This window comes from Erithacus rubecula, assembly GCF_903797595.1.
Source record: "Erithacus rubecula genome assembly, chromosome: 5".
Classification (NCBI taxonomy): domain Eukaryota; kingdom Metazoa; phylum Chordata; class Aves; order Passeriformes; family Muscicapidae; genus Erithacus; species Erithacus rubecula.
In genome coordinates, this window is record NC_136687.1 from 7,018,628 (window position 1) to 7,037,656 (window position 19,029).

The following is a 19,029-nucleotide window of genomic DNA, read 5'->3' on the forward strand; positions in this document are numbered from 1 at the left end:
TACATTTTAGGGAATATATTGCCTACATTTGGGTAGCAAACAGGTTTGGTTTTTTGTGAAGTTTTGCATTTATCCTCACTTCTTTATATTCATCTTATTCCATTGTGTTAAAATCCTTTTGAATTATAAACTTGTTGGCCAGAAGGATTTAAAGTAAGATTTCAATTCTACAAAAGCAATATAAACAGGGTTCAAGACCTTCCCAGGAAAGAAATGTATGATTCATTGTCAGAAAAATATTTGGTTTGTGTGCAATGATAAATGTCCACCCAGACTGGAGGTGTAGGATGAATTAAAGAGGTTTTTATTAACCTGATTTCCAGGGAATGGAAGGTGTTAAAGGATATAAATAATGCTAGGAGAAGGTTAAATTTTAGGTCAAATATGAGAAGAAGTGAAAGGACCAAAAAAAAATTCAGCTCCAGAAGAAAAATCAAATATATCACAAGCCATAGTATCAGAAGCAGCCAGAGAGTTTGAGTACAGCCCAACATTTACAACACTTTCTTAACCTCATCTGAGACCCACAGAGGCCCCAAGGGAAGATGTTGACTTCTCCCAGCTCATATGTTACAAAAGCTCATTATATTTAAAGGAAAACCTCCCTGGGAAGCTTATTTAATTTAACATCACGGTTCAAGTGAATGGATGGGAAGATAAACAGAGATGGGGATTGCTGGCAGGCGAGTAGGGTGGCTCAGCTTTCAAACTGCTGCAGAATTTATTCATTGTGAAGAAATGAAGTTCTTATAGGTGTCTTTCACAAGCAGTTTGGAGTCAATCATCATCCTGAACCAGCTCTGGGGCAGAGCTTAGAGGGAAAAAATTTCTGGCAGAAGTCCTGAGGACACTTGTCTTCTTCACCTAACCAGATACCAATAAAACATTTAGGATAAATCAGCAATTAACTAATTTCTGGACTCAGCTGGATGTGGACTAATGGATCAGTGCAAAGAGGCCAAGTAACCCAGAGAGATATTTAATTTTGTCTCAATTCTGTAGAGAAAGGCAGTGTAGCTGGCAGCAGCCACTCGTGGGGAGGATGGAGGTTGATTCTCAGGAGCCTGCAAGTACAGTACTCTGCTTAACACACAAATTGGAAAATGGGATTGTAATCTGATGCACCACACTTCTGAATAATTAGATGTGAGAAATTCAGTGTGCACAGCAGATGAAGCTGCCAAAAATGTAGGGGGGAGTGTGGAATCAGAGAGGATTTCTACAGTCAATTTTTGATAACCTAGAAAAGTTGATCATGAAATGAACAACTACAGTAAAAATTTGTTAGCCAGAAAACAGTCTCCAAAATGCCATAAATGCATAAATATCATGCCAAAGGGCAGAGAGGAGTGAACTGAGGACACAAAGATTAGAGGTAAAAGTATAAGTAAATTTTTTTTAAACTTGTGGACAACTAATACTGAGATTTTTACTAGAAATAATAACAGTATCTGTAAAGTGGGATGAAAGGTTAGCAGTGGAAAACTGTCAGTGTAAGAAGAAAAAGTCGAGGAAGAAAAAAGCTAAAAATTGTCCAACTAATTAACCTTGAATGGAGGAGGTGACATGGAAAAGTGCACAAAAAATGTGCAAACGTTGGCTGGAAGCTGGACCTCCACAATTCAAAACACAAGCAGACAGCATAAAACATTAACTGGACTTAGAGCAGATAATAACAACATGCTTGATAACAAAAAAGAGATTTCCAGAAACAGGTGGTAGAAGTGCACTTCAAATATGTCTCAAGAGAACTCCAGAGCTGACCAGTGACAACAGTCTGGCTGTTGTCTCCAGAAGGGATGAGTTGATTATTAGGCTGAGGATGTTTCCCAGCAAGGCAAAGACAGGGCACAATTGAAACTTATTTTAAACCCAGAGATGCACTCTCTACTAAAACCGTTGCAGAATGGCAGAAAAAAAGATTCCTTTCCACTCTCTGAATGTTTCTGACAACTTGCTAATACCAAAAGGAAGGATGCCAGCCAAAAGTGAGCCTGTGAGCCAGGGAATATAGTAAATGCTGGCACAGAATGAAGCAACACAGGTGGGAAGGCAAATCCCAAAACATTTCTGGGGCTTCTTCTGCAATGGCACTATATTCTTAATATGGTGCAGCAGAATGTTTGAAGGGAACGTCTGGTTTGTGTTCCACACAGGTGATGGTTGTTGTGTAACTGAGGAATGACACAGGACCAAAATTCAGGTGGGATGGGACCTCAGGAGGTTTCCAGTCCAACCTCCTGCTCAAACTAGGGTGAGCTATGAGGTCACAAAGAGGTTACTCAGGGATTTGTCCAGTCTGGTCTTCTAATGGTGAAGCAAGAAAAGATGTTTCAGGCCACTGTGGAAATATATCAAGAAACTGTAATACAACTTTCAACCTGTTCTTGAACTTTTAAAAACAGATTAAACAAGAAACGAGAGGAATAGGTTTTGTTGACTCCAACAGAATGAAATTAGTTTCTTTTTAAGGGCTTTTTCTTAATCATTAACAGCAACAAAACTGTCCTGGGTGATCTAGGAGATTGAATCTCTTAATCTACTCTTACTTTTCAAAAGCTCACACCTTTTTTTCCCTTCCCATGTTTCAAATATCTTGCTCACATCAAATCTGAGGCCAGTGTTTGAGCTATGGTTATCATCCAGTTGGACAGCACTGAGGATTAGTCCTGCTATCCCACAGTTGAATGTGGACATTCCAAGATTTGCAGCAGGGAAGTACTGGTCATGCAAACACCAGAAAACAGCTGAGCTGTTCCATTTCCCACAGACACTGACTTAAAGTATTTTCAAATAGTGCTCTTTCCCCACTACTTCACATGACAAACAAAGATTTACAGATGATCTAAATGAAGATTTAGGCATCAAAGACATGCCTGAAATTAAACCCAGACACAAATCGGTTCAAAAGGGTTATTACTGTGTTCAAAGAAACAATTAATGAAACTCCTGCTCATAAAGGATATCTGAAACTAAGTACAACCTCTGCCTGTCTGTTCTGTGATTTCCCATGCTCACTGGTCAGTACTTTTGTAGGGTTCTGTAATTCCAACAGAAAGGTTTTTTCTTGCTCTTCCAGTCCCTTTATGTAGGTTTGAGAGGAAAAGGGAATAATTTTAGAAAGCAAATCGAGAGCTTTAAGGATGTTAAAGTACTCTTATGATTGTTCCTGCTCAAGCTTAACCATGTTTTAAAGCCCCTTTCACACAGAACCAAAATAACCTGACAAGTTATTTATTATAAAAAGGGTCTTGAGTTCTGTGGTGTAAAATCATTGTACACCCAAAGGAATTCGAGGCAGTCATCAAATACTGAATATTTTCAGCTATATTTATTTGAGAGGAAATCTGTGGTCAGGACTGGCCTTGCTTCCTATAATGGCTCTTTAGATTCAGATCTCGACTAAGGTTTGGAAAAACTGCATTTTATGATTGTACATAGATCAGCACACAAGCATGGTAAAACTGATGCCTTGTCCAGAGGACCTTGTTGGGAAATGAATTGCAAACACTACTCTTTCTCAAGTGGAGAAAGATTCTCAGTTCCTTTCCTGGAGAATCTGGAGCACTGGAATGATACCCCAAGTTCATGGATGTATCCTGCAAGTTGGGGGAGGACAAACTTCACCAAGTCTCAAGACTTGGTCAGCAACAATTCTCCAAAATGATGCCATGTTGCCTTTTGCTCTCACACCAGTGAATGAGCACTTAGACATGTGTGATAAAGTGGTGCTTTATTGCTTGGCCTTCTTCCTTCCGTTAGCTGATTCTTTGGGAATTTAAAACCCTGAAGAAATTTTGACACAAGGAGAATAAAATATTAACTTTTTCTGCTTGTATGACAACCTACACAAAGTGCACATGTCTGGGGAACTGTGACTGACAGTCATTTGTGAAGGGTTGTGTTTGAAAATTTGTATGGTGACCTCTGCATTTCTGTAGCTTCATATTTGAACAGATGCCAATTCACACAAGTGGACTGAGGTTCTTTTTGTTCTTAAGCATGTTTTTGGTTTTTGTTAGGCTGAAGGGTATTCCTAGTGCTGTTTGGGGCTTCAAAAATATTCAGCAAAAAGCAGAAGGAAACTTGTGCAACCTCCTCTCTGGAGAGGAGGGATCAGGGCCCCTGCTCACAGGCACCATGGCACAGCCATGCAGGCTGGATCCCCCTGCCAAAAAGCTGACCCCAATTTACATGCAGAACGTTCTGACTTTGATTGCATGATCAATGCCAGTTTTATAAGAATCAATTTTTAGAAACTACTGACTCATGTCAGCTGACAGGTGAAGTATGATTAATAAGCAACATAAGAAAACAATGTTTAATAGTTTAATGGCTGTAAGTGCAAAGTAAAATTATTTAATTTTACAAATTTTAAACGCTGCAAAGTCTTTACACTCATACAGTTCTAGAATTTAAATTGTATTACTATGATAATTTGATGTCTAATGCTGAAACATACTGAACAACTCTTAAAAGTTTTGTGCTTGACTTCAACTTCTGAATAATTAGTAGACTTCAAGGACAATTTCATATTCCCCAAGCATAGAGACAGAATTTGTAAAACAGTAATGAAACAAATTTCATTTGAAGAATAAACTCTACAGAAAAACAAATTAATAATAAAAAATCCAAACATTGAAGTAAAAGCCTGAATCCTAAAAAGGATAAGGCTGAATCCTAAAATGCAACAATATTTGTCATCAGTAATAAAAATAATAGATTAGCCAAAACTGTGATACTTGGTCTAAAGTATGCTAAGGATATAGTGCAAACTAATTTGAAATTAATTGAATGGACAACAATCTCATTATTTTTAATACATTTCGGCTTCTAGTTTTATTTACCTATTTTGCTTCAAAATTCTAGATAAAAATAAAATTCATTAACTCCTTTTCTAAGTCTGAGGAATGGGACATGCAATATATGTGATGAACACCAAGCAGCTACATTCTACTCACAAAATACAAAATAAGCTGAACACAACAGTTTTCTGCCAGCTTTCACTAATTTTTACACAAGTACTTCACAAAATATTTAACATTAAAGTCCAAACATCCATGTAACTCAAATATATTAGTGATGCTCCCAAAGGGTTAATACTGTCTTGTTTCATTTCTTGCATGTAGTAATTTAGCTGTGAACAAAAGCAGCTCCCCGCTGGATACCTTGGCTAAAGGAAACACAATGAACTGGTAAAAACCAGTTTTATCTCACTGCTGTTGCCTAGGGCTACAGACAAAATGAAGTAAAAAAATTCACATGCAGAGTATTAGGTGCTTATGAAAGATCCAGCAGCGCTGTTGCCTAGTGATTCAGCCAGGAATCAGCACAGGCCAATGAGGTGTTTGGGTACTGAATAACATCCCCAGTGACTGCTTTACATCTCCTGCAATTCTGTCATACACCCCCATGATTTCCCAGTGGTGAGAATCACTTTCAAGGGAACCTGTCAGGAAAAAAAAATAAATATTTAAACAAATAAACACATCACATACAGCAAGATTACTATTTTTGCTTTTCCCTTTGGATGTGATGCTGCTCTAGATTACATGCCTATCCAATGTGAAACGTTCTTCATTTTCATTAATACTCAATTATTGCTATATTCTGATAAAAATACTTTAACAATTTTAACTAACCTTTAGTTTTCAAATTGCAAATACATGTTATTGAATTGCAAAGAATACACTAAAAAAAATTCATCTTATGCTTTTAAAAGAGCTACAAATGATGATTTTGATGTTTATCATCAGCAATTTCATCAGCAATGCATAAAAATTCTAGGATTTCTTATCCCATCCCTTTTCAAATTCTGGGGTATTTTATTGTTGCTTTGGTTTAATTTCAGTTTGTTTTGCAGTTCCTGGTTCTCTTGTACACAGTAGATTTGTTGACATGAAAGCTGCCTCATTAGCATGGAATATATTTTGGGGGAAAAAAAGCTACTTCAAAGATAAAGCATCCTTTACCTCAAAGAAGAAAAATAGATCTCTTTCCATTAAGACTATATGTGTGCTCTACTTTAGTGACATATTGTCTCTGTATTAAAAAAAATATTCATATTAACAGAGCACATAATACATATTTAGCTGAAATAAGTCTGCTGAAGGAGAGCAGGAGCATTTCACAAAAATCTTTTCATCTTCAATATCTCTAATCCTAGAAGATATTTTCCTACTTTCCTATAGAAGGGTAAACAACATGAACAAAAAACAGGCTTTTTTTAAAGATCACTCTCAATTTCTTCTCTGAGATCAAACTTTATGTTTTCTATCTGGCCTCTGTCATTGATCTCTTTTTGGTGCTTCAAAGGAAGGTGAAGTATCTTCATGCTGGATGCAGTCTGACATGCTGCACAAGCAAAAGTATGTCAGGACTCCTATGGTAATTTGCTAAGAAAAGGAGACCAAACAAGGGTAATGAAATGTGTATCTCCAAATATTTCTACTGCCTACTAAAAAGTCTTAATCTTAGAAAGCCCCAGGACTTATTGTCCAAGAATGGGTTTCTTTTCACCTATTAAGTTGGTGTTTAATAAAAAACTGTTTTCATGGGAATGATATATCGAATCCATATGTTTAATGCATTGAGATGGATTTGTCAGTGTGTGACAGTAAAACACTTTAGACAGAGGTGAGTAACAAGGTATATGTCCCATTTGTCCATAGGACATTGAAACCTTCTGCCACTTACTGGTTAGTCTGAAAAATGTAACAATAAAATGATATTCTACCCTTGTAACTATGAACACTCTCAGTAACCATGTAAACATTTGTCTTTCTTAGAAACCTATTATAGTGCTCATATTTATTTCATGACCATGACTTCCTCAGACAAAGTATGAAGGTTGTTACCTTTGAAAATGCACTAAAAACTCTCCTAAAACTATCCAGAAGGGACTATAGTGTTGTTATTCACTTTATATGCCACCAATAATACCATATTTGGTTACTTTTAAGAAGCATGAATACCACAAGTATCTAATACAGTGGTTAAAAATATTTAAATGTAATATACCTTGAAAAACACTCTGGTTCTTCTTTTTTTTTCCCCTCCCCAAAGGAGTTTGTAACAAAAGAAGAAAGGCAAACACAGTTGTACAACATAAACAACCTACAGAAATGCAGTTTGCAAAGTCTGGGAGTATCAGTGCAAGAAATTCATAATCCCAGTGTGGTCAAAAAGTCTCACTGAACCATATTTAGTGAACAGGAATGTAAAACCTTACAAGGGTTAAGTGAACAGTGAGGGGGGAAATAAGTATGGGAAGCAGAAAGAGTAATTTAGATCTTGGATACCCTTTACTATCCTTTCTCAATTTTTATGGGAAGGATGGGCTCCCTAAGGACCATAAAGAGTCTTGTAGCTGCAAGACCTCCAGAGAAAGCATCACAAACTGGCTGCAATGCTGCAATAGATACAGAAGATCTGGAGGAAGAAATACAAAACAAATTATCAAGTCTTTTTCATCTGTTTCCATTACTGTGAGTCTTTCAGTTGCAACCATCTCTGAAATAATTAGAATAAAGCTGTTACTGTCCCTGAATCTTGTTGAGTGTTACTGTTGAGTGAGTGACCTGGCAACACCAAGTACTTCATTTGTCAGGAAACTGGAAACCCTTGGGCTGCTGCTCACTGAAGTTTAGGGATTCCCAGGAGCTTTAGTCTTTTACCAAGCAACAAATGCTGAGCAGCAGGCTACAGTGATGGGTACCAGTTTTGTAGAGAGAAAAACATAAATATTTTATAATGTAATTACAATTAGGTCCAATATACATAGCTGTGTAGGTATCTGCTCACTCTTTACAGATGTTGGTCTGGTAGATGATGTCCTCTACCTTTAGCAATGACCAGGAATTTGGCTGCTTTGTATGTCAGGCATCCACACAGAAATGTTAAGTAGACACATTTTGTAAGTGAAAATTACTGAAGAAAGATCTTTTGCAATATTTTTTTCAGCAGTAATGAATGCCTGGCACATCTAGAAAGACTATTAAAGGGACACATTTCTCACTCTACCACACCCAACAGAAGTTTCATGGCAATGAATGAAATAGATTTTTAAATCACCATATGCATTGCTATGACAATCTCACCTTCCAAAAGGGAGTATAATTTCTTACTTACAGTTATTTTCCTTTGGAACTTATATAGTAATTTGAAAAAGCAATTATGGCAAATATGAAAATGAAACTCTTGAAGTGAAAAGCAAAATAGTTGTTTCTAGATTCCTAACACAATGATGATGATGATGTACAAAGCTAAGTATGCCTGAGAAAGAAATGGGAATTCAAAATTGTCCCTACCTTCAGTGGCACTTCCAGGGCTGTGGTTTCCTGCAGGGACTCCATTGTTCTTTTTACCAATGCTGTAAGATAAATTTGAAAATCTATACCTTTATTTTCCATGCTAGAATTATACATACATATATACATGTTATACACATATATCTAAAAAATAGGTTTTTATATTCTGTTATATAATACCTGCATTTCTGCATTAAAAAAATTCCATTTACAACTTTTTCAGATTATTTTAAGTGATATTTTATCTCTTGTGAACAGTTTAATTTTTTTTTTAATTGAATTTTAGGGTAAAATTTGCACAATTATTTAATTTATATAGCTCATATATAAAGAAGTACAGCACTACTATTTGTCATATAAAGGTACATAGAGCATGTGTGAGTGCTCAGTTTTCAACTTCACTACTCATAACTATCTGTTTGATGACATTTTATATATTTTTATTTTCTTGTGCAGCATAAAACACTTTAAAAAATAAGCTAGGAAAAAAGCCCACAAGAATCTGAACTTTTAAAAATATTTTACTTTTCAAAGTAAAAAGATCATAGCCAATTTTTTTTTTTTAAGTCATCCCTGTGGGATAGTGGAGCTATCAAGACTTGAAACAATTAAACTTCAGTATAATTCATGTAACTTAACAACTCATCATACTGTAACACTATGCTCACTATTATTGTGCAAATGCATCTATAATTATGCCAAATCAATCTTTTGGGATCAGATTTGCCATCACTGGTCCTGCTAATTAGTGTTTTGCTTGACAAAGATTGCTGCTTCAACACATACTGTTCCAATAAAAATCAAAGAGAGATTCAATGGATCAACAGCTTTTAAAAAGGAAGACATTTCTGGCTGGTGAAAGTGAAGCAGGAATACCAGGTGGCCCCAGAACCTGCAGTGCCCTGACAGGATGGATGATTAAATAATGTATGTTGTCATGTGCCTCACAGAGCTGAGAAAGAGCAGGGTCTGTGATATGAGCTGGTAACTGCTAGAGTGAAACCCACATGATTACTGAGCAGCTTCCTTTGAAGTTATCCCTCGCTGCACATCACAGCTCTTTGGCAGCTGAGGTTACAGGAAAAGGAGTGACAAGAACTCTAAGAAGCTGAGGATGTTGTTGCTCTGGCTGGTGCCAAAACCTTTTCTAATGATGCCAGCAATGAAGAGCAGTCTGCAATGTTTCATGTCATGTCACTGACACTGAGGCTGGCCTGATAATAATGACGAGGATAACCAGCTTCTGCCTGAACTGTGCTCAGACCATGCTGGCTCACTCAGATTTGTGTGCTAATGAGCTGTCATAAGCTTTTCCATGAAGTCCAAATTATGCAGTGACTCAAAGCACCAGTAGATCAAGTGCCAGAGTTGAGAAAACCAAGACATTTGTGGCATATCTACGTACAGCTACACCTGTAGACTTGGTTCATGTTTGATTTGAAGTAATTCATGGTCTAGTGTGGGACAGAGCAACATTTTTGGAGCACAGAAACAAACATTGCAATCCACAGATTGTGAAAAGAGAAATGTTGGCCTAAATAATTACTCATTTGTAATCCAGTCCAAGTCAACAAGCCTATTAATAGAGAAGGGTTGGACTGCCTCTGTCTTGAGAAACTCACTCTGAATTCCAACAAGCTGTCAGCTCCAGGAGGTCAGCAATGCAGCAGGTGCTGGGGCACCCCAGCCAGGTGGGATGCCTTCAGAAGGCTCAGTGTGTTGCCAGTCAGTACTGGGTAAACATTTTTTCCAAGCTATGACTGCACAAAACTTTTGAGAGGATAGCACCTGAATTCCACACTTTCCGTGCAGAATCACTCAGCTCTGTATGTTCCACCAGACACTTGTGAAGGGCACACTCAACTCTGTGCAGCTTAACATTCTTTGTGTTGTTAGATAAATAAACAGCAATAGAGCATTTGGGCAATGAGAGGAATAGGTCTTCTTGACAAAATGAGTTCCAACAGACACTAAAGATGGAGCATGAGTCAGCAGCATCACTTCCTGGGCTGAAATATGTAAGTGACATGACAAAGACTTCTGCCTGCCTATGCACTGAGTGAGATCTGTTTTCCCCAAGTTCTCTAGACCTCTGAATTTGACTAGCTCTCTGCCATTTAGCTGTTATCCCCAAAAGGGGATTCATGATGGCAGCAATGACTGCAACAGCTTTCTCTGTTGGTTCACACACTTTTCGCTCTAAGGCATCTGGCACAATCAGAATTCTGCTGCATTCTTAAATACTCCTAATTTTAAAATGCACAGATTAACATGACCACATCAGTGAACAAATCCAATGGTTCCTCATTCACTTTGACAACCATTAAAAACCTCTCCATGGATTGCTTCATTTTCTTCTTTCCTTTTTTTCCTGTCAGTTCAGCTCCCTGTTCTCTTTCTCATGTCACACTGACTTCTTCTCTACCCAGAGTTTAGTAAAGCCATTCATTTCAAGTAATCTGAAGTTGTTGTGCCTGTATTTCAGCCTTTTGAAACCATTCCTTTGCAAATATCAAGAAAAAGCAGCTGGATTGCTATTCCTGTTCAGTGGTCTGCTAAGAGTGCAAACAGTGAAGAAGGAAGGATTTAAACTACATTACAGTCTTTGCACAAAAATAAATAGGTATAGTAGCTGAATACATTAATTTAAATTTAAAGTCCTAGATTTTGGAGAGACAAAATTCTGGAATAGTCCTTAGTGGGAGTAATTTTTCATATGAAGATGATAATTTATAAAAGAGACCATATGGCATGGGGGTATGTAATCACAGGAGAGGTCCCTTTTAGTCCCATGTACATAATATCCGATTCTCCCACTACTTTCTCAAATCTCCTTGAAAATTTCCCTCTTTCTCAAGACTTAGAATAAATAGTTAGACTACATCTTCAATATAATCAGACAACTATATCTTCTTTATCTCATATACATTTTAGAGTGTAGTCACTAAAAAAAAAAAGAATTACAGTATTTAAATAGATCTGTCTCTACCATTCTTATTTTTTTGCTTCTTATCCAAGATTTAGACTGGAGACTTTGGGGATAATGATTACTTCTGTTCAGTCAAGAATCTAGTATATCTGGGGCACATAAATTATTAATTTTAAAATGTTCCTTTACAGCCAGCCATATACTGCAATGGCATCTGTAAAATGCAGTTCTCCCAATCTTTGCAAGTTACCTCTCAAAACCCATAGTCAGCAATTAGGAGAATTGTTGATTATACTCATTTTGAAATGCTTTGTAAGTGCTAAATATGCAAGTTAAAATATTACATATTTAAAAAACAGTGACAGCAAAGTTAAAGATTATAGTGGAACTGAAATTTTAACATATGTTTTAACATATATTAGATTTTCTTGATACTGACCAGAAAAAATATGCTTATTGAAAGTGCTGTGAATAGAAACAAAGATAAGACACGCATGCCTGCTGTGGAACAAAAGCTTATTTGTCCCTATCAAACTGAAGACATTTTTCAAGTGCACTCACCTATGAAATTATAACTCCAGAAACATGTCAAAGCTGGCCAGACATATGATCTATGGAACAGGGATTTTTTGCAAATTGAAAGCTATCTAGAGGCATCTTTAGTTTATGCACTAGTGTTTTTCAAGTTAGAAAACAGCAGCTCAGAGGACAGAAAATGTCACTAACTTGTGATGACCAGTTCATTCTTTTGTTCTTCTGTTACTGCAGTCCCCTTTTGAACATGGGCACATTTTTATGCAGCTACCTCAGTACCCAGTAAGCATAAAATTGTAGCAGAATAAAGTGAAATTTCCTGTAATTTGTATGTGAGCCAAAAATGTGTACTGGCAGATGTTAAAAAAAAAAAGTCTAAGATCCTGTTCTTAGCAAGTGATCTTAATACCAACATAAATAGGTTTAATTTATATTGAATTTCGGTGGGTTTTTTGGTTAGGTTTGTTTTGTTTTGGGTTTTTTTGGGGGTTGGTTTTGTTTTTTTTTTTACTGGCTGTTACAGTGTAATTTAAGGCAAGTACTTCAGCTGAAATGTTTTATACCTGGTAAAATATCAGAAAAGCTGTTTCTAATTCTACATTGTACATGTACCAAAAATAAGAACAGATGGAGAAATTCTTTAATTATATCAATACTGTATAATAATAAATGAGTTCTAAAAAAACACCTTTAAAAATTACTCTAATGCACTGTGATATTGAACACAAAGCACTGAAATACACATATTTCTACAAAAAGATGTTATTTCAAGTACCAAGTATCATTAATTTAATTATCACTAATGGATGCAATCAGGCAGACAGAAAGGCATGGAAGAATCTACAGTAATTGCCACTGGCAAAGTTCACCTTTCAAACCCACCAGCTATTTATGGAACACACATTAGAAGCCAAATTCTACAGTTGTAACTACAGGTATCCCTGTACTGTAAAAAAAAAAAAAATATATTTTTGCTTTTCTTCACCATGAAGTGTATTCCCCCCTTTAGCTGTAATGTGTTCAGCATAATCCAAGGGCAAAGAGGCATTTCAAACATGGCATGGAGTGTCAGAAACAGTTCCCAGAAAATGAAAAATTGGGTTCTGCCATTCCTAAATACTCTCCAGAGTCTCTACACAGACTCACAGTCTGATCTGGGGACAGACTGTCTACCTGATTACACAGACTTGAGGACTCAGAGATGCTGAGCCTTCTCAGATCCAAGAACCCAGTTTTTGGCATTCCCACAATATCATCTGCCTTTCTGCTTCCTGGGCTGCTGGAGAGCTACAGATGTGAGGAAGCCAGACAAGCAAGCTGGCCAGAAACCAGGCAGATTATTAATGGTAAAGCTGAGAGTCTTCTGTCCCAAGCCAAATAAATTTCTGCCAAATGTTTTGATTTGAACTTCCCAAGCAACCTCTAATAGGAAATTAGGATTTTAAAAAGCTCTTCTGCTGTCATGTTCTTGCCCTAAACACAGAATTGAGGGAAATAATATGCCATATCTTTGATGAAAATGGGACCATTCAGAGTAGTATGTGCTTCATTGTATTTCAAAGTATGTCAAAGCTTGGGCAGTCAAAACCCTATTATAAATAAATTATGTTCTGCCTTGTCCATTCAGAGTGAGCCATATGTGTACTATAAAATTGTGGGTGATGAATTCTTTTTGAAGAAGGTATTCTAAAATACAGGTAAGACCTTGTGATGATCCACCTCATGCAGTACTTTGTGCAGAAGTAGATCTTGAAAAAAAAGAACACTCATTTGTTTGCCTCTTGTTTATTAGATTCAAAACATTCCAAATCATCTGTGCATTATTAGATGCACTATAAAAAATTTCTCTATATTGAAAATTCTTATTGGAGCATATGAAGTCCTAAGCAAGACTAAAGAAAGTGCCAGTATTATGATTCCTTTTGCTTCTAAGACTCTCCTGAATGGCAATTTTCAGCTGCCATTCAGGAGAGTCTTAGAAGCAAAAGGACATTTTAAAGTTATGAAGCAATTCAAAAGAGACTCTTCCATCAGGGAAATCTGCTGAGAAGGCTTATATCCTGCACTATGATCTAATGAAATAATACTATTTACCTTTATGTTCTTTATTTAAAAACCTTAGAAATATTTTAAGTTTCATGTCCATTCTACAAACAAGAGAAAGGAGGCATATATTTGTTGTTGTTTTCCTGAAAAAGTAGATCAGGAACATGACTGGAATGAGAATGCAAACACACTGAATAGTAGGCCAGTGCTTCTTGGATCACATTAAATGCAGGAGAATAACACAGCACTCCAGTGTAATCCATTAAAACCCTCAAACACTGCTCTTTAGCTTCAAGTCCACGTCTTTCCCTTTACTGAGCTTTGTGACTGTACAACTGAGACTTCTCTCTGGATCATTAAACTGCAGGCTGGAAAATGCAAGTCAGCAGATTCTGTAATTTAAAGTTTCTGAATGGACAAAAGCTCATTAGATATGTAAAAACAAAGCTGACAGCTAAAGAACATTGCCAAATAAAAGTAAGAAGAGTAAGGATTTTTGAAGAAGGTGAAAGAGCTTTAGGTAAAGAGATGAAAACCATACTTGGACTTTCAAAGCACTTAAGTGAATTAGGAGCACACATCCTCCTGACACTTCTTTGGTTTAATGCTCAGGTATCTAATCTGTTATCTCACTTAGCAGATCCTGAAATAATTCGAAAAGATTAGGAGAAAAGAGTGCTCCTATTTAGTTTCATCTGAAAGGAATCTAGGTCAACTGTTCTCAGGCTGTTCTGTGATGTGAACTGAAACCATTCACACCATGGACTGGGACAATACCAAGATCTGCTTCAGTACTACCTCTGCCTGGAAGTGGGATTCCAGTGTGGATACACCCTTTTTCTGCCTATTCACATCAAATGAAATCCTCATTAATGACTGAAGAATGGCCAGCTCTGTACCCTTTTAAGATACCTTGGATTAGCTCTTCTACCAGTAGCAGAACTCTGCAAAACACAGAGTGAGGGAGGTTGAAAGGAGCCTTTGGTGGGTCCAGCCCAGCTGCTCAGAGGGCCCAGCTCGAGCTGGTTGCCCAGGACCTTGTCCAGATGGCTTTTTTAATTCTCCAAGGATGGAGACTCCACAAGGGAAACTTGTGCCAGTGCTCAGTCACCCTCAGTGTTTCCTGACCTTCAGAGGGAACCTTTAGTTTCAGTTTGTGCCCATTGCCTCTGGTCCTGTCACTGGGCAGCACCCCCTCCTCTATGCCCACTCCCTTAAGACATACACATTGGCAGGATCCCCTGAGCCTTCTCTTCTCCAGTGATAAACCAGTCCCAGGTCTATCAGCCTGCCTTCATAGAACAGGTAATACAGATCCTTCATCATCTTTGCTAACCTTTGTTGCACTTGTTTCATTCTTGTATTGGGGAGCCCAGAACCAGATGCAGTACTCCAAGTAAGGCTCTCCCAGTGATGAATAAAGAGGAAGAAAATTAATGCCTCAGGTTGGTCTTCTGTTTTAAGATTAAGACAAATTATCACTCTTCTGTTCTGATGGGAGTGAATCTGAAAGTTCCTGTAATGCAGAATTTTCTTTTTTTTTCTTTGAGTCTTAGGGCAAAGTAAAGACAAATTGAAAACTCAATCTTCAATCAGGAGAATGAAACAAACTTCCATCTTGAACACTCAAGTTTGGCAGCCTGTGCTAAGTGCAATGACAATTTCCAAGGTATCTCAGACATCTAGACTGCCCAGGTCCATTTTCTAAAGGTCATCTTAGCAACTTCAATTACAGGGTGGTAACTTTGAAGTGCAACAAGGAATTTACAGGTATGTTTGTTCTGCATCTTGCAGCTAGACCTGGAGATTAGCAAACTAATTACTGTGCAGTGCATACATTAAACTTGAGTGTTTGAAATGCACACTTTTTGCATTTTCAGAAAAAAGCCTCCAGTCATCATGTTTCCATAGTGGGATAATGTATTGCTATTATTCACATGATACCTAAAGGTTTTTTCTGTTACACTTGAAAAGTACTGACTTTTTCCAATTTGCTACAAACTCAGACTAGTAATGGAGATATGAATTTGACCCAATGGGGGCAGAATCTATGATTTTTTATAAGCATAATCAACCATGAATCATTTTTATCTTTTGGGTATAATATTAGCTCTATACTTTATGCAAATTGATGCAAAATAAGATAATGAAATCCTTCTATGCTGTCCTACAGATGTCTTTCAATACACTACACTTCCCAACTCTGAAATTATGTCACTTTTAGACATTGCCTTTTCTTAACAGATATTGCAAACTCCAATATATTGTATTAAGGTTTTTAAAATTTAAGTCAGAATTGAATTCCTGTATTTAGAGGTCAAATGTTAATATATTAACTTAATTCATTACAATGCCCTGAATATATTGAGCTGAAATATTTCCCAGGTAGTTTGTTTAGATAAGATAAGAGCTTTAATGCTCCAATTTTGAACTAATACTCACAAGAGGGATCAGTGATGAAATGAGACTAATATAGCAAATTGCACTGTTCAAATGAATGCAGCACGGAAAGACAAAATTAATTTTTTATTAAATGATTGTGCTATAATGAAAGATATTTCTTGTATTGGTTCACTTAAAATATTTGTAACATTATACTAATTGGTCTAGCCAAACATATTGTTGGGCTTCAAACTAGACCAAGTTTGTGAATAAACACTTGGTGCCTACAGGAATAAACCCACGACTTACTGGAGAAGAGGCCCAACATCTGCTCTGTGCCCTTGCTTGCTTGCTAAATTTGTACCAGATGCTGAGACAAACTCTGGCTTAGGGAGTAATGTCTGGAAGTAAGCCAGATGAGAGGATAGAAACACAGGCATGAACTTTAACTAACCTTAACCTTGAGAGTCATAGAGGTTTCTTAATATAAAAAAGTAGTAAACTAACTTAGAAATTACAGTATGGTATAATCTTACATGAAGAATTGAATACTTCTTTATGTAATAGCCTCCTATCTAAAGTACTTCAAACTGGTTTATTTCCTTCTAAAACCTTGGAGGAAATATTATTTACTTTTAGAGGATTCACATAGTGGATGATGAAATCTTGATAAAAAAACTAAATACAAATAACCATGGCAATGAATTCCAAATGAGTATATCACATTTTATCTACATATGAACCAGTGGTGGGAAACATGCAGAAAAATCTGCTTAGTATACATTTTCTTAACTGTGAGAATCAATGTGCTTCTTCTCACTACATTAGCTCTCTATTCTCTGAGAAATCACAGGATATAGAGAGCAAAAATGGGTAGGAGGAAAAGAGCAAGAAAGATTGTATTTACCTGAGAATTCCTGGATTTGAGAATCTTCTACCTCAAACAACAATTCATCATGGATCTGGGCAATTAACCTGAAAAATTTCAGAGACATCAGATAACATATGCAAAAAAAAAAAAAAAAAAAAAAAAAATTAACAGTGCTTTTCATTCATGGATAAGTTAAAGTGAAAATAAACATCCAAAGAAAATTTAAAAAATCACTAATGGACTTAAGAATTGCCCTTCCCTATATTATGAAAACAAAAAGGCTATGGCTGTAAACCCAAATTGTGCTTACCAATGTATAAATGTCATTCAGGGATTTGATGACATGACAAGGTATTACTTAAAGCCAACATAATTTGCAGAAAAATGCAAGAAATTATGGAGACAGACTATGTTTTGTTAATATAGTTTGTTTTTTGAATTGGATATAAAGAAGAAAGTCTTCCTCATGAGGGTGGTGAAGCACCAGAGCTAGTTGCTCAGAGAATTTGTGGATACCTCATCCTTGGCAGTGTTCAGGTTAGATGGGGCTCTGGGCAGCCTGGTCTAGTGGAAGGTGTCCCTGCCCAGCTTGAACAAAGTGGTCTTCATGGTCCCCTCCAACCCAAACCATTCCATGATTTAAATTAAATATCACTTGTAGACTTTTCTTAATTCGTTTTCTTAATAATGGCAGTTATTCAAGTAAATAATTCTTTACAAATGACTGAAACATCAGTATGGTTATGACTTATAACTTCTCACAGCTTCTTAAGATAGTTTCACGCTGCCTTAAATTACAATGTGACATTGACTAACAGTGTGGTGAGCTCTAATAATAGATCTTAAATTATTAGTCACTTACAACACAGTCAGAAGCAGAGTGAAACAGATTAACATATTTTTAATAGGAAATTAGGACACAGGACACAAAAAGAAATAGATGAAAAGACCAGGATCATCTATAGCAAGAGAATACAGCTATATGAAAAGCTGTAATTTCTAATTCAGGGAAATTAATTAAAGCAAGAGTGTCCTCATAACCATTGAAATGACATGCAAAAGGTGTAAATCAGAACAGTGAATATTAAGGATGAATAAACAGTCAATCAATGGAGTAAGTGAAAATAATTGTATTTATTAAACCAGTGTAATAAACACACAATAGATTGGTTATTGTTTGTTCCAGAGTAGTGTCTCATGCCTTCAGTCAGGTTTAAAGCACCATATTTCGTAAGGAAAAGTCCTTTCTTAGAAAAACTTACAATCAACATAAAAACTTCATCATAAATTTATCAGGATTTAAGAATGAAAGAATTGGACTTTCAAAAGCTCTCAGCATCATAACAACTGACCACCTTACGTCCATGCTAAAAGTAAAACAAGAGGAGCAGGGTTGGACCAGAATTAAGTGCTACCCTATGTGTGTCTGAAAACCTGTGAAGGCAATGTAAATTAACTGAATCTTCCTGTCTGGACAGCAAAATAGACCTGATACAACTCTACATGCTCCAGCTCCCCTAGTGAATGCAGCCCAGCTGCTTTAGCTTAGCTCCCCATGTGAAGGACCTGCCTCTCATTCACATCACCCTGAACAGCACAGCCCATCAGCTCCACTGCACTGCCAGTTAACTCAGCACCTGCACAGAGCTGCAGCTACACCTGCCCCATCTCACACTTGTAGTGATTAATTCAAAGTTCAGGACCATGTTCTGTCTGCTAAATACAGAACTAGAAGCTGACATTGCTGATTCTCTGTCTAGCTCTGCTGCTCTCCTAACCAATGTCTTCAGATAGAAAATGAGAATAATATTTCTGAGATGTAAGAAATGAGTATTTCTAATACACTCCTATTTTTAAATGGAAGATATCGAGGAAGATTTAATCAACACTAAGCATGATTAGCTAGACTGAAGCCAATAGGTGAAATAGTAAACACTCTTTCCTCCTTAATGTTCATC

General features: G+C 36.7%; 1 protein-coding gene across 1 annotated transcript in view; it reads right to left on the bottom strand.

The window, feature by feature from the left end:
• Positions 1-5,003: 5,003 nt before the first annotated feature.
• The window catches only part of POLN (DNA polymerase nu), a 96,866-nt gene continuing 82,840 nt past the window's right edge, over positions 5,004-19,029 (bottom strand). Inside the window, exons 24-26 of the mRNA XM_079306330.1 lie at positions 17,108-17,175; positions 8,310-8,371; positions 5,004-5,449 (exon numbers count right to left, since the gene is read on the bottom strand). Coding sequence (XP_079162456.1) covers positions 5,381-5,449; positions 8,310-8,371; positions 17,108-17,175 — 199 coding nt within the window. The 3' untranslated portion in view covers positions 5,004-5,380. The remainder of the gene's footprint in view (positions 5,450-8,309; positions 8,372-17,107; positions 17,176-19,029) is intronic.